At 38.2% G+C, this 12,559-nt stretch overlaps 1 protein-coding gene across 1 annotated transcript; it reads right to left on the bottom strand.

Moving 5' to 3' along the window:
• Nucleotides 1–1,165: 1,165 nt before the first annotated feature.
• Nucleotides 1,166–11,596, bottom strand: LOC135320786 (guanylate-binding protein 6-like). Its single transcript, XM_064483867.1, is given in 13 exon segments — nt 1,166–1,447; nt 2,424–2,617; nt 2,960–3,010; nt 3,013–3,058; nt 4,008–4,220; nt 4,923–5,203; nt 5,956–6,106; nt 6,108–6,202; nt 7,534–7,715; nt 7,918–8,039; nt 10,279–10,299; nt 10,390–10,409; nt 11,202–11,596. Coding segments are annotated over 13 exon segments (1,791 nt in total). The 5' UTR covers nt 11,389–11,596; the 3' UTR covers nt 1,166–1,219.
• Between the last annotated feature and the right edge of the window lie 963 nt (nt 11,597–12,559).

The raw sequence follows: 12,559 nt of genomic DNA, 5'->3' as shown, positions 1-12,559 counted from the left end.
TGTTATAGCAGCCTGAGCTAAGACAAACCACGATGCTCATTACTCTTATTGTATGTACTTGAATTCTGATGTTTAAATGCCAACACCTGGCCTCTGTGTGTCTGGGTTTTTCATTCCCCATTACTATCAAGGCATCCACTTCTGCAGTGGTGCATCACCCCTTCTGTACTTGTCTACAGCAGAGACGCCACCACTGAACTTAAGGATGATGGGAATTCCTCTCACCAGTGAATATTCTTAGTGTTTAGTAATTTGTTTCTAAACACTGTAAAAGTGTAATTGAAACCTATGAAGCAAAGGTTACTGTTGTTGAGATTTCAAGGGGTAACAGGAAAGTTCATACCTTATTTTTGAAGCAAATATAAGGGATTAAAAACCAAGGCCGAAGCAAAAACAAGATTAGGATGCAAACGTTATTTTCTAGTATTCTGATCTTAGTCTTAGACCCCTCATTAAGCAGGCTAATGTCATTTCTGGAAGCAATGAGCAATTCCATTTATTCACATTCCATTTACTATTTTAATTATTAGTATTTTAGTTTGTTTTCTTTGTTATTCAAGAAATAACACAAGCTAACTTTGCAAAATTGAAAATATAGAGTATATAATGAAAAGCATGTGTCCTTTCCATCCCTGATGCCAAGCTGCCCTCTCCAGGAAGAACCAATGATACCAATTTCTAATGAATCTTCCAGAAATGTACTATACATACATGTGTATGAGTGCCCAAAATAATTGCCTTTTTTTTTTTTACGGTGAACACATTATACAAACTGTTTTGTGCCTCATTTTTTCACTCTACATTCTATCTTCCAGATTGTTCTATATTTATACGAATAGAGCTCCACTATCTATTTACTAGCAACCTAGTATTCTAGTATAAATGCATGCAAAATATATATTACCAAATTACATAAATGAGCATTAAGTTGTTTCCAATCTTTGCCATTAGAATTGAAGCCTCAGTGAAACTCTTGTATATATGTACATACACATATATATGATTTTGCACACATATATATTTCCTAAAACTGAACACACTATATCAAAGTGTCCATGCATTTATTCTATCTAATGTGGGCCAGGCATCAGTATTCTCTAGAAATCACTTTTTATATTTAAAGCATTGCTGGATGAAAGTGAAATGCATGCACATCAGAAATAGGCCAGAGAACATACATGTATATTATATTATATATCTGATTTCTTTACAAGGAGAGCTACTTCTTTTTAAATAGTGAGCTCACTACTTTCATAACATTACCAAGAATGTTAGCTGGGGCAGGCAATAACGAAGCGATCCTTTTGCCAAGGTTGTCCAAGGCTTGTACAAGCAAGGAACTATCATCATTTTTAGTATCAACAATTCTCTCTCCCAAATCATTTATCTCTGTACTCATCTCCTCACATTTCTTTCTAAATCCTTCAGTACACAGATCTTCTTGGACCTAAAAAAAAAAAAAAAATGAGGAAGGAAGTAAAACTTTTTAAATACCCCATTTTTTCAAGGATTACATTTTGTCAAACTTTAAAACTTTGTCAGACTATCTTTGTTTTATTCCTAAAATTGTTCTCTCTTAATCATGAAAGGAGACTCTTGTAACAAGGAATATTTCCTGGTTTGGACCTAAATATTAAGAGGAAGTGTAGTTTACAGCCTTAATAATATTCATATACCTTAGGGTTTTGCCAGGAGGCTAAGCCTGGCATGAGGACAGATGTAATATTTTCCAGTCAAAAAATGCAAATGAGAGGTAGCCTTGGTCTGACTGCACTAATTCTCAGTCCCACTCAGGATGACACTGTCACCCATATTATAAAAATCTGTTATAAACACATGGCCCCTAAATTATAGAAATCTCTTATAAATCATGTTCAGATGAACAATGAGAGAAATCCCTCCAAGCCACATGATAGCTTGGGGATCTGTCCACACCTGGAGGCAATGCAGCAAGTGTAAAATCTATTATTTCTATGTGTTTTTAAGTCTGGACATTTCTGGTAGTTTTATGTCAGCACAGATCTACCTCAGGGCCTTGGGCTGAGCAGGTCTCCTGGTAAAAGGTAGTGACCTTGGTAGAGCGTACTAGTTGTTGTTCATATTAAACACACATAATTGGAATATCTGTTCAATCAAGCCCTGTGAGATCATTTTAAATTTCTCTAAATGGCTACTCAACCCTATTTATATTCTCTGAGGGCTTGGAGTAGAGGGGGGAATACTCATCCTGAACTCTCCAAAGTCTACTTACAGAGCCGAATTTAAAGGTTTTGGAAGGATTCAAAGGCTTCAGGGTTTTAATAAATCACAAGCAGTAGATGCACTTGTGATCTCTGCATGACCATGCTGTAACCTTCACCCATCCCTTCCTGGGGTACCAGGGCAAAGCTATCAAGCTCTACTACTGCCACAGCCTGATTCACCTTCAGCTGATGCTCCAATATCTTGTTTGGCTCTCTCAGCAGGTTTTCTCTTTCTCTCACCAGCTTCTCCATCATCTGGACTATGTGTTTCTGGAGACTTCTCTTCTGAGCCTCCACCTGCTGCTGCTGCTCCTGCAGTTTCTGATTCAGCAGCTCCTGTTCCTTCTCAGCTGTCTCCTTCCAGGTCCACTCTTCTGCCCCAGGAAGGTATTAGAGAGGGAAAAAATAGGCAAGAATTGACCTCCACCCTCCTGAGCTCAGAGGCCAAACCAAATTGAAGAGAGAGGTAGGAAATCTCTGAAGTCCTCCCCCGACACCCCATGTCCACACCATCGAGAGCACACTTCAGAATGTGAGAGAAAATGCTCTGCCTGTCTGGCATCCAATCACAGTTTCCTTTGCTGTTTCCAAATGCAGCAGGGTTGTTCCACAGAAAGGAAGGAAGCTCCGGTATTGGGAAGGTTTTGCTCTCACACCTGTCAGAGGGCACTGCAAGAACATACGCATCCCACTGTGAGCCCAGCCCTACCCCGTACCTGCTATGGCCTTCTCCCCATCAGTGAGGGCTTTATCTGCCTGCAGGATTTCTCTAGTGCCACCTGGGACTGCAGAAACCTCTGGAGGAACTCATTTGCCTGAGGAACCAAGGAGGAGCACAGAAATTAGATTTCCAATAGGGAAATTAGTGCTGCAAAGACAACTAAGTCCATGTAAATTTTGCTTCAAGTTTAAAGTTCCACAGTGGTTCCTTACAATGAGTCCAAGCTCCTTAGAGTGACCTGTCTCTCTCCAGTCTCTTGCCCAGTGCTACTTCCTTCTCCCCACTCTAGAATCCAGCCAGTCAGAATCATGTTCAGTTCTACAAACCCCAAATCTCTGGTGCTTTTACATATCTGCTTTACCAGTGTGAAATAGTGCCTCTAAATTGTGCTGCTGTTCTCCTCTGCCACTAGCTGGTTATAACTTTAGACAACTTATTTTAACCTGCCTATGCTTCTCAGTTCAGATCTTTAAAATGTTGATAATGTAGATGCTTCTTAATGCTATTTGAAAGATTAAGTTAAAGAGTCTAGGGAAAGAGCTTAACATTTTGGCTATAGGAAACAACAGTTCAATATATATTAGTTGCATTTTTATTGTTGTTTATTATTATTATTATTATTATTATTATTATTATTATTATTATTAATTATTATTATATTTGTTTCTAACACCTAAGTAGCTCTTTCCTGAGTGTTATAACTTGTCTATGTAGTTGACTTCCTGTCTCACTTGTGATCATACTTGTGTACAAAGACTGACTTGTAAATTATCAGTGCTCAACACTTCAAATATGTTATTGAGTAAAAAAAAATGAATAATTTCTGTTCTGTCTCTTGTGGATTTAAGAAATCTGTACTCATGGTTGGGAGTTGACATTTGTACTCTCTTCAGGAATAAATAGCATGCAGTGAACCTTAAAAGCCACAGCTGTTTGAATGGCCCCATACTCTCTCTTTATGCATGCATGGAGCTGCACTGTCAGATTTTCAGGAGACCCCTTTGACTATTCTGTAGGTTCCCCATGTTTCCCTTATTCCTCACCTTCACTCCTTTCATGGGCACTTGGTGATATTCCTTTTCAATAATTTCCTTTGCTTTCCTGTAGAGTTCATGACCTCCAGGAACAGAGAAAGTTCCTGCTGAGATACTTTTTATTAGTGTCTTTGAAAGCTGATCAAGTTTAGTCTGGCAGTATTTGATTGATGTCTCTTCATTCTGCATCAAGAAATCCCCTTTCTTATTCTTTATGATTTCCTAGAGGGAAGAAAGTTAGAGGGCTGTCACCAGAAGCAAGGAACAGAGGAAGTAAATTTCCAAAGGATCTGGTAAAAGAATTGGTCTAACTGTGTTCCTCATGAGAAAAGTATTCTGTTGGAGGACATGTAATAAAACAGCAGTCACAAGATTTGATTTATTCACAGCTCTGAAAACTCTGGAAGACCATGGGGAAGTTCCCTAACCTCCTTTGGGTATTTCATCTGAGCTGTTGGAGTTGCATTACCTAATCTCTGTGGTTCCTTGAAGCTGCCACATTCAGTGATTCTCTCTGTCTTCAATGATAGATACAACAAGGAGCAGCCTAAGCTGAAAGTGGCCAGAGATGTGGATCTGAAAAGAGAAATTTTGGTTCCCAGCCATAGGAGTGTGTTCACAGAAAAAGAAGCCAGCTAAAGAATGTCTTGGGTGTTCTGGACAGGCTTGGAATCCACAGAAGTATTTATTTCAAGAGGATATCCATTCTGATTTTTCATTGAAGGTCAAAGAGAGTTCCAGATAAACTGCCTGAGTTCTGGCAGTCAAAAAAGAAGGAAATGTAGTCCTTTGAAACTCTGTCCCTCATGAGAACATGGACTACTTTATCCTTGAGTGAGAGATGAGCCATGGGACCGGTAACAACATTTCTAGGTTTCGTTCTTCAAGGGGAGGTGACATACGGTAAATACTAAAACAGATTACAACAAGATTCCTCTGTAACTCCTGCTTGTCTTCCTTGAAGGAGTGCTCCATGAAGACTGCAGGGGCTTCCCTCTCACAGGCAGCATGCGCCTCCAGCAGCTCCTGCAGCATGTCTGTGGGGAAGCTCACTCGCTGGGCCATCTGCTCGCTGTAGTGGTTGTCTGCCTTCTGAATGGCAGCTGAGTTCTCCAGCTGGGCCAGAGTTGTCACTGCATTCTCCAAGCGAGGTACTGCTCCGCTATTGATATTATCCACGTAGGTCACAACCAGAGTCCGCAGCCCTGAAGAAGCCAGGAAATTTAGGGGCTAAATATGAAGTTATCAGTCAATGGCTCCAGGATTCTGAGACTATGCTTCTAGGGTCATATACACATGCACATACACAAACACACACACGCACCCCTACCTCCTTCTACTATTATCACCTTCATTTTTTTACTGACTCTTCATTTTTATGGTTTTCCAGGCCACAGGACTAAAAAAGTTAATATCTACTTCTATCTAACATACTAGGGGCTACCTGGAAAATACAGTTCCCCATTTTAAAAATTGAAAGCAATATAGATTACATAGATAGACAGATGAGGCAAAGTGTACCATGTTTAATTTATTCCTAATTCTGAGGCTTTGAATGGATTTTCAGTGATTTATGGGCTAATATTTATTTTTGGACCACTCTAAATTCTCAAAATATCTTTTGAATTCTCCTTGTGAAGAACACTTGTTGTATAGGACTTCCTTTGAAAACATGCAGTATTCTGTCTTTACACCAAGAGAGTGATTATATTCTAAGTGGAGGATGTTTTCAGATAAGTGGGAGCCACAGATATCATTGACAAAAGTTGCAATTTGGGGAAGGAATTTGTAAAGCCCCCAAAGTGAGATAATTATAAAGTATACAGATTTCTTCATGGAGTATAAATGTCTGTAAAATCAGAATTCTTTATAGAATCAAACAAAAATACTAGAAAGCACATTATATAAAATATTCAACACATAGCAGTCCCCATGGAAATGGGAAAAAGAGACTCACCTTTCCCAGTGACCATGATTCCTTCTGTGAGGGTCTTGGTCCTTGCATCAATGAAGGTGTAAGAACAGAAATTTTTTGTTTGCTCCTGGAATTTAGGATCCAGTTGGTCTTGAGATACCATCCCAATATTGGCTAGAATTTTTTTTTTCCTATGTTGGCCAGTCAAAGACAAAACACTTCCATCTTAGAAATAAATGCCTGATGCAGTCTCTGGGTAGATTGGATGTTTGGGCTTTGGGATTCTTCCCTGAGGGACAGAAAAACAGGGATTAGAGTGTGTAGAGTCTTGAGGCGAGGGGGTTACAGGTGTTCATGGCAGGGATTTGTGTGTCTTTGCCATTTCTACACACAGAACTCTTTTAACATAGACATTCAATACTTCTTTGCACATCAGACTTATACCAATGATATAACTGCAGAGAAATTTAGGGAGACATCTGATCCAGTAAAGGAAACCTATGGCTGGTCTCTCCAGACATGCACATAGTAGAGTGGTTGTCTATGATGTGTTTGCTTAACTAGCAGCTAAAAAGATGAAAGGTCACATGAAACTTTCTGCTCAACTCAACCTCATGTAGGAATTGAGCTTTGGAACCAAAAAGGAGAGCTACAAACAAGGGATCATGGACAGTAATTGCAATATTAGGAATGACATCCTCATTATTTAAGGAAAACTGTTTTGATGCTAAAAATAATTGATGCAGTGTTATCTATTTTTTAGTAAAAACCTCTGAAGTATAAATGTACCTGAAATGTAATTTTAAGGTATCACCACTAATCTATAAACTCTTTGAGGTAAATGATTATATCTGGTCCTCTCCTGCCAGCCAATTTCTTAATAGCTGTTTTGAGAAATCATAAATAGAAACATGAATGTAAGAATGAATAAATTGGGATTGATATTTCTCTCAAGGATTCAATAAACACACATCCTTGGAAATGTAACCCATGAAAATAATTTTTTACCTTGTAATTAATTCATGGTTAAACATGTGGGAATTAGGAGAAAGCTATGATGTGGAAGGTAAAATGAATGTTCTAATAATTGTCAGTATTATTGAAAAGGCATAGATTGTAAAGACAGTCACTTCTTCAGGTTCATTTAGAACATATAATCATTTTGTAGATGATATAATTATACAGGATTAGAAAGTTTTATATCCCTCTTTGAAAAGAATAATATGTGAAATCTATATTTTGTTCATTAGATAAGCTTTTCACTGCAGTTTCATGTCTAACAATTAGCTGATTAGTTGTTTTCTTCAACAGAGACAAATTGAAGGAATAGGAAACACAGTGTCCAGTCTTTAGAGTGTTTCAGCACCCATTTAAATCTGGATGCTAAATTTAAAGATGTATAAAAAACATATTGGTTTTGAGTAATTTCACTTTACACTTTACTTTTCTTGAGTAAACTTCAACTGTAGCCCCTAGATCTTTGCAACCCACTTTCCAGCCACCATTTCCACAGGCTTTGATTTATTCTCAAATACAAATGCAATCACAGAGATGAGGGATATTGTTTAGTAGATCCCACACTCTATTGGACTGTACACTGCCCAGGCCATACTCTGATACATGGAATCAGCTTCAGGGCATTCTCCAAGTACTCATCTTCTGTGATAGGCTGACCACATAACTGCAGCTCCAGGGTGAAATCCCATACAGTCCAGATAAAGTCTGGAAAGAAATTCACAAATTCTGTGGAATCTTCTACTCTATCAGGTGTTTGAGAGGACTTTGCCCTGATGTTTTGCAAGCTCTGTCGCATCACTAAGATTTGGTTAGGGAAAAGAAACTCACTACCAACAATTCCCACATTTCTCTAGTATAAAAATATTATAAACACACTCTTTTGCCATGGGTCCCCTCTGCTCCACCCAAGAAAACTAAATGACAGGAAAGGAGAGACTGACTTTATCCTCATTCCCATGAATTCAGTGAAACATGGTGGTTCAGGACCTGGAAGGATACTGCAGATGCTCCAGGGCCTGGTGGTTGATGGTGCTCATGCTGTTCTAGACAAAGCTACTGCACAGAATCACAGCCAGGGCAAAAATCCATGAATCCTTCTTAGACTCATCCTAGAAAGCACATTAGAACAAGAGAGTTAGAAGATTACCCCTACATTAGAAATTCATCTGTACACTTCTTCAATCATGGTTTCATTTATTATTTCAGCTAACATACTCACCATGCAAAGAAATTGCTTGAAGACAGATGTAAATGCAGATATCAACTTTGACAATTACAGAGACACTTCTTGTGTTTGCAAATTTTTCATATATAAAAGGATTCTAATGTTCACAGTGCTTTCTTTTTCCTCAATTGGATAAAGTAAAATAACATATACAGAAAAACTAATACAGTACCTGTTGTGTAATTAGGAATTCAGTGATGAGTGTGGGCACTTATTCATTCTGCATATATTTATTAATCAGAGTCCATATAAAATATACCATAGTTGGCATAACTGGGTATTTAAATTATATCCAATCAATAAATACTTGCAGGAAGCTACTAAATATCCCCCACTGTTCTTAGATTTTAAAAAAGCAATGCTAAAATTGAAAATTTTCTTTCAACATGATTATTTCAAAGCAGTGGACAAACATCCATAACAGTAAGTGCAAAAAAGATAGAAGTATCTGTAAAAGGCTTACTCTCAGTAATGTATATAAGCAGTGAAACCTATAGCTATAACACTAAACTAAAATTTAGAAGTCTATCAAGGAAGAACAGAGCTATGAAATTTGGAGAAAGAATATGTGATCTGAAAGCTTCCTCAAAGTCTTGAGCTGAATATTAAAGAACTAGTAAATGTGGAACTGAAGAAATGAAGGTGAACCCTTTAGACAGGAAAACCCAGAGAAACAAAATTAGAGATGGGAGAAGACAGGGATCTTGTAGTTAGAACAGAGTCATTTGAGGGCAGAGGGCAAGTGGAGAAGTTAAGGTGAGATTTCATGCAGCCTAATCAAGGGCCTTAATGCACAGGCTAAGTTGTATAAATCATAGCATTGTCTAAATGATGGCATAAACTGGAAATAGTTTTTTTTTTTATTATAAATGGCATGTAAAGTTGCTCCCAGTGTAAATGCAAAAACTGTGGTTTATGTTGAGAAGATTCTAAATGGGAGTTTGGGGGGATAAGAGTCTATTCATTACTTTCTTCCCCCAAAACCCAGTTTTTAAAAATAATCAATTAGGATAAGAAGAAGTAGCAGTTATGACAAACAATTATTTCAACAGCAAGATTATATCATTGTTTGATATATGGCTTTAAAAATAAGCACAGACTTTCTAACTCCTGTTGAGAAAAAAGAGAGAGCTATAAAAATGTAGGTACTATTTCCAAATAAGTCTCAAAAGGGGGAAAGGAGGGATAGTTCATTTCACCCATTAGCAGAAAGCTAAAACACCAAAATCCATTTTAAATGTTTCTTGTAGGACAAAAACTTACTTTTATAGAACTTGCACATTCAGAGGTGTCTCACAGATTTCCAGAACACTCTGTGAGTAGTTGATGAACTTCATCATAGAAAATGTAAACCCGTCTCTTAAATCCAACCCTCAAATACACTCTTCACCTTGTAGCTAAGAAGGTGAATCAGAAATATTTCCTCACTCACAGATTGATACTTCTCCTCTTTCTTAGTTATGCTTAACTGTAAGTTCTCAAAACCAGTCAGGTGCTGCCTGGATTGCCTTTCAAAACTGAAGGACTTATTCCCCCAGCTGTTGGGAGTGCTGGTGGAAGACAGTATTCAGGTGTCAGCCCTCTTAATTAGAAAGGCTGCTGGAGCAGCTCTTCAAAAATGTATCAGCGCCCCAGTCCCAAACTCAGGATAACTCAAAAAAGCCATTCCAGCCATGGAGCTCCCATGAAATTCCCAGAAATTGGGGATTGCAATGCAATGTAATTTCTTCTTCTCTCCAGCCTGCTTCTTTCCCAATTACATGGTATTAAATCTGACTGCAGATAATGTCTTGTCAATTGAACTAAAGACTCTTTTAGGGCAGGACATTTACTTTGGTCACTGATATCTACAATGCTAAGTCCAAAGGCCAGGAACTCAGCCTTTCAATAATGACTTACTAAATGTAATCAAGTCTTCCACACAGTGCCAAGAAATAAAAGAATTTATCTAAGACACCATGATAACTTACCTAGAAGTGAGATTCAAACAAATCATAGTTTGCCTTATTTACTATAATTGATTTCTAGATTTTACAGATTAAAGAAGTAAAATTTCTAGGACCATGGAGAGATAAGGGGAAAATCCAGAATAAAAAGTATTTAACTGTGAATTTCTGCTTTACCATTCGCACATCCCCCAGGCTCTAATTGTCCAGAAGGACCACCAGAGTATGATTGGGCTTGCGTGGGTGAGGCACACACCACATCCAGATGCCCTTGGTTTCAGACTGCACTGTAGAGCCTAGAGGAAAGCCTGTGAGGAGAGGGGAGAAAGCAGCATTCAGTTAGAGCAGATAATCTAAACCACCAAGGGGCTACAGAGTCAGATCTATTGGAATGTCAGTATCCCAGCATACGAGTTGGTGCTTTCTCCATTTCCTCAAGAATGTCCTACTTTGTGTGTCATCTGTTTCAAGGAGGAAGGAATATTAATTGTGATAAAGATACCAAGCAAGGGCTCAACATAGAGGCAAAGGGGAATCCATGAATCAGACAAAATGGAAGTCACTGATAATCATAACAAGAGTATCTTGAAAGAATGGTGAGGTTCAAAGCCAGAGAGAAATGGACTGAAGACAGACATGGGAAGAGAAAAAGGTGGGGAAAAAATCAAGATTATATTTTTTGTCAGACAAATTTTTCAAAAGTGGGGAGAGGTGTTAGCCACAGTAGTATATGACATACAGGAAATATTTTTAAGATTATAGACATTTGAACACATTTATATGTTGATGAGAATAGTCCATAAAAAAGCAAAATGTGTTTCAAGAGTGAGTAGACACAATTGTAAGAGTCCAGTGCTTAAGCATGTAAAATAAGGTAGGATTGTGAGAATTGGTAGGAGAAATTTTGCTTTACAGGAATAAAACATACAATATGATAATGAATTACAGTAAGACAGTGGTTTAGCAGTGAGAAATAGGAGTGGAAAGTTGATTTGTTAAGAGAAGTTTGGTTCTCCCTACACATGATCAGGACAAAAATTAAGAAGCTGAGGTATTAGCTAGAATCAAGCAATTGGTCCTTGACCCAGTACAACACTCACCATGATTCTGACCTGCAAGATGGTTCATCAAGTAGGATTTGCCTGTATGATACGGTCCTACAATGGCCACCACCAGCACTGGCAAAGAAATCTCACCAAGAATCTGCAGAGATTTTTGGTTCACTGAAAGCTCCTTAACACTTTCCAGCAGACAAATGGGGTCCATCATTTTGGGTCTGGATGCCATGGCAACCTGCCAACCTAGAAGAGCTTCTTAGTGGAAATCAGATTATAAAGTCATTCTCTAACTCAGACTTATACAAAGCATGTATCAACTTAGGGTAAGGTAAGTAAGAGTTCTGTGCTTTCCATGAGACAAAATGTAACCTAGAATTAGCATACTGCAGAGGTTTTCCCCCATCATTCCCTCAAGTCTCTCATGATATTGGTAGTGAAATAATATAATATCACTCTCCAAAGTGTTATTTCAAAATAATAATATAATTAAAGTTATTGTTATGATGCACTGAAGGCCTACAATATACCAAGCCCTTTGATAATAACTTACATATCCAGCTAAACTGATATTCACAAGAGACTGAAAGTTAGAAATTAATATAACTACTTTGGAAATGAGGTAAATGGTTCTCACAAAGGCTGAGTGAATGTCATTGAGAAAGGATTGAAAATCTACATACTTGAGCAAAATGACACACTAGCAAACTCTAAGCTCTTGTTTCCCCAAGGAGATATAAACAACAACCAAAATACTGGCTAGAATAACCTTACAGTAGTTCCATAAAACAGTCAAAGGTCCAAAGCAACCAACCAAATACCAAATCAAGAAACAGCCTCATTCAAAATGGTAGGAAATTCTGTGTTTTTTCTGTTGCCCTCGGTCCCCATTGTGGTAAGGTCTTTAAGGAAGTGGCAAATCATTTCCCAATTCCCTCCCCTGATTCAGAGAGAGGGAATTTTATAATGTTCTAACCTGTCAGGGCTGCCTCTTCAGGTCTCTGTTTCACCTCACATGAAACTCGGGGAAGGGTGGCAGAGGGGTAGGTGGTGGTAAAACTTGGATATCAGGTGGAAAGAAGCAGCAGGTATTTCTCAAGGAAAAATGTGGAGAGACAGCTCCACAGATGCCTAGAGCAAGAGGTTACTAGTGAATATATAAAATAGAATATCTAAGGCATCAATTGAGTTTCCAATTCCCTTTTTCAAAATAAACAGAGCAGAGCAGACTGCATTTACAATGTTCTGACATCTCATGGGCAGCCTGAAGGACTGTTATGTTTTCCCTTATTTGGATCTTAGGCAGGGAGAAGCAGTGGGCATTGCTTGGGAAAGCTGCAGGGAGAATGACCTGCAGACACCTATGACAAGATATTATGGGTGTGTAATATTGAGATGTATAA

This window comes from Camelus dromedarius, unplaced genomic scaffold, assembly GCF_036321535.1.
Source record: "Camelus dromedarius isolate mCamDro1 unplaced genomic scaffold, mCamDro1.pat HAP1_SCAFFOLD_121, whole genome shotgun sequence".
Classification (NCBI taxonomy): domain Eukaryota; kingdom Metazoa; phylum Chordata; class Mammalia; order Artiodactyla; family Camelidae; genus Camelus; species Camelus dromedarius.
This window is presented reverse-complemented; position numbering and strand designations above follow the sequence as displayed.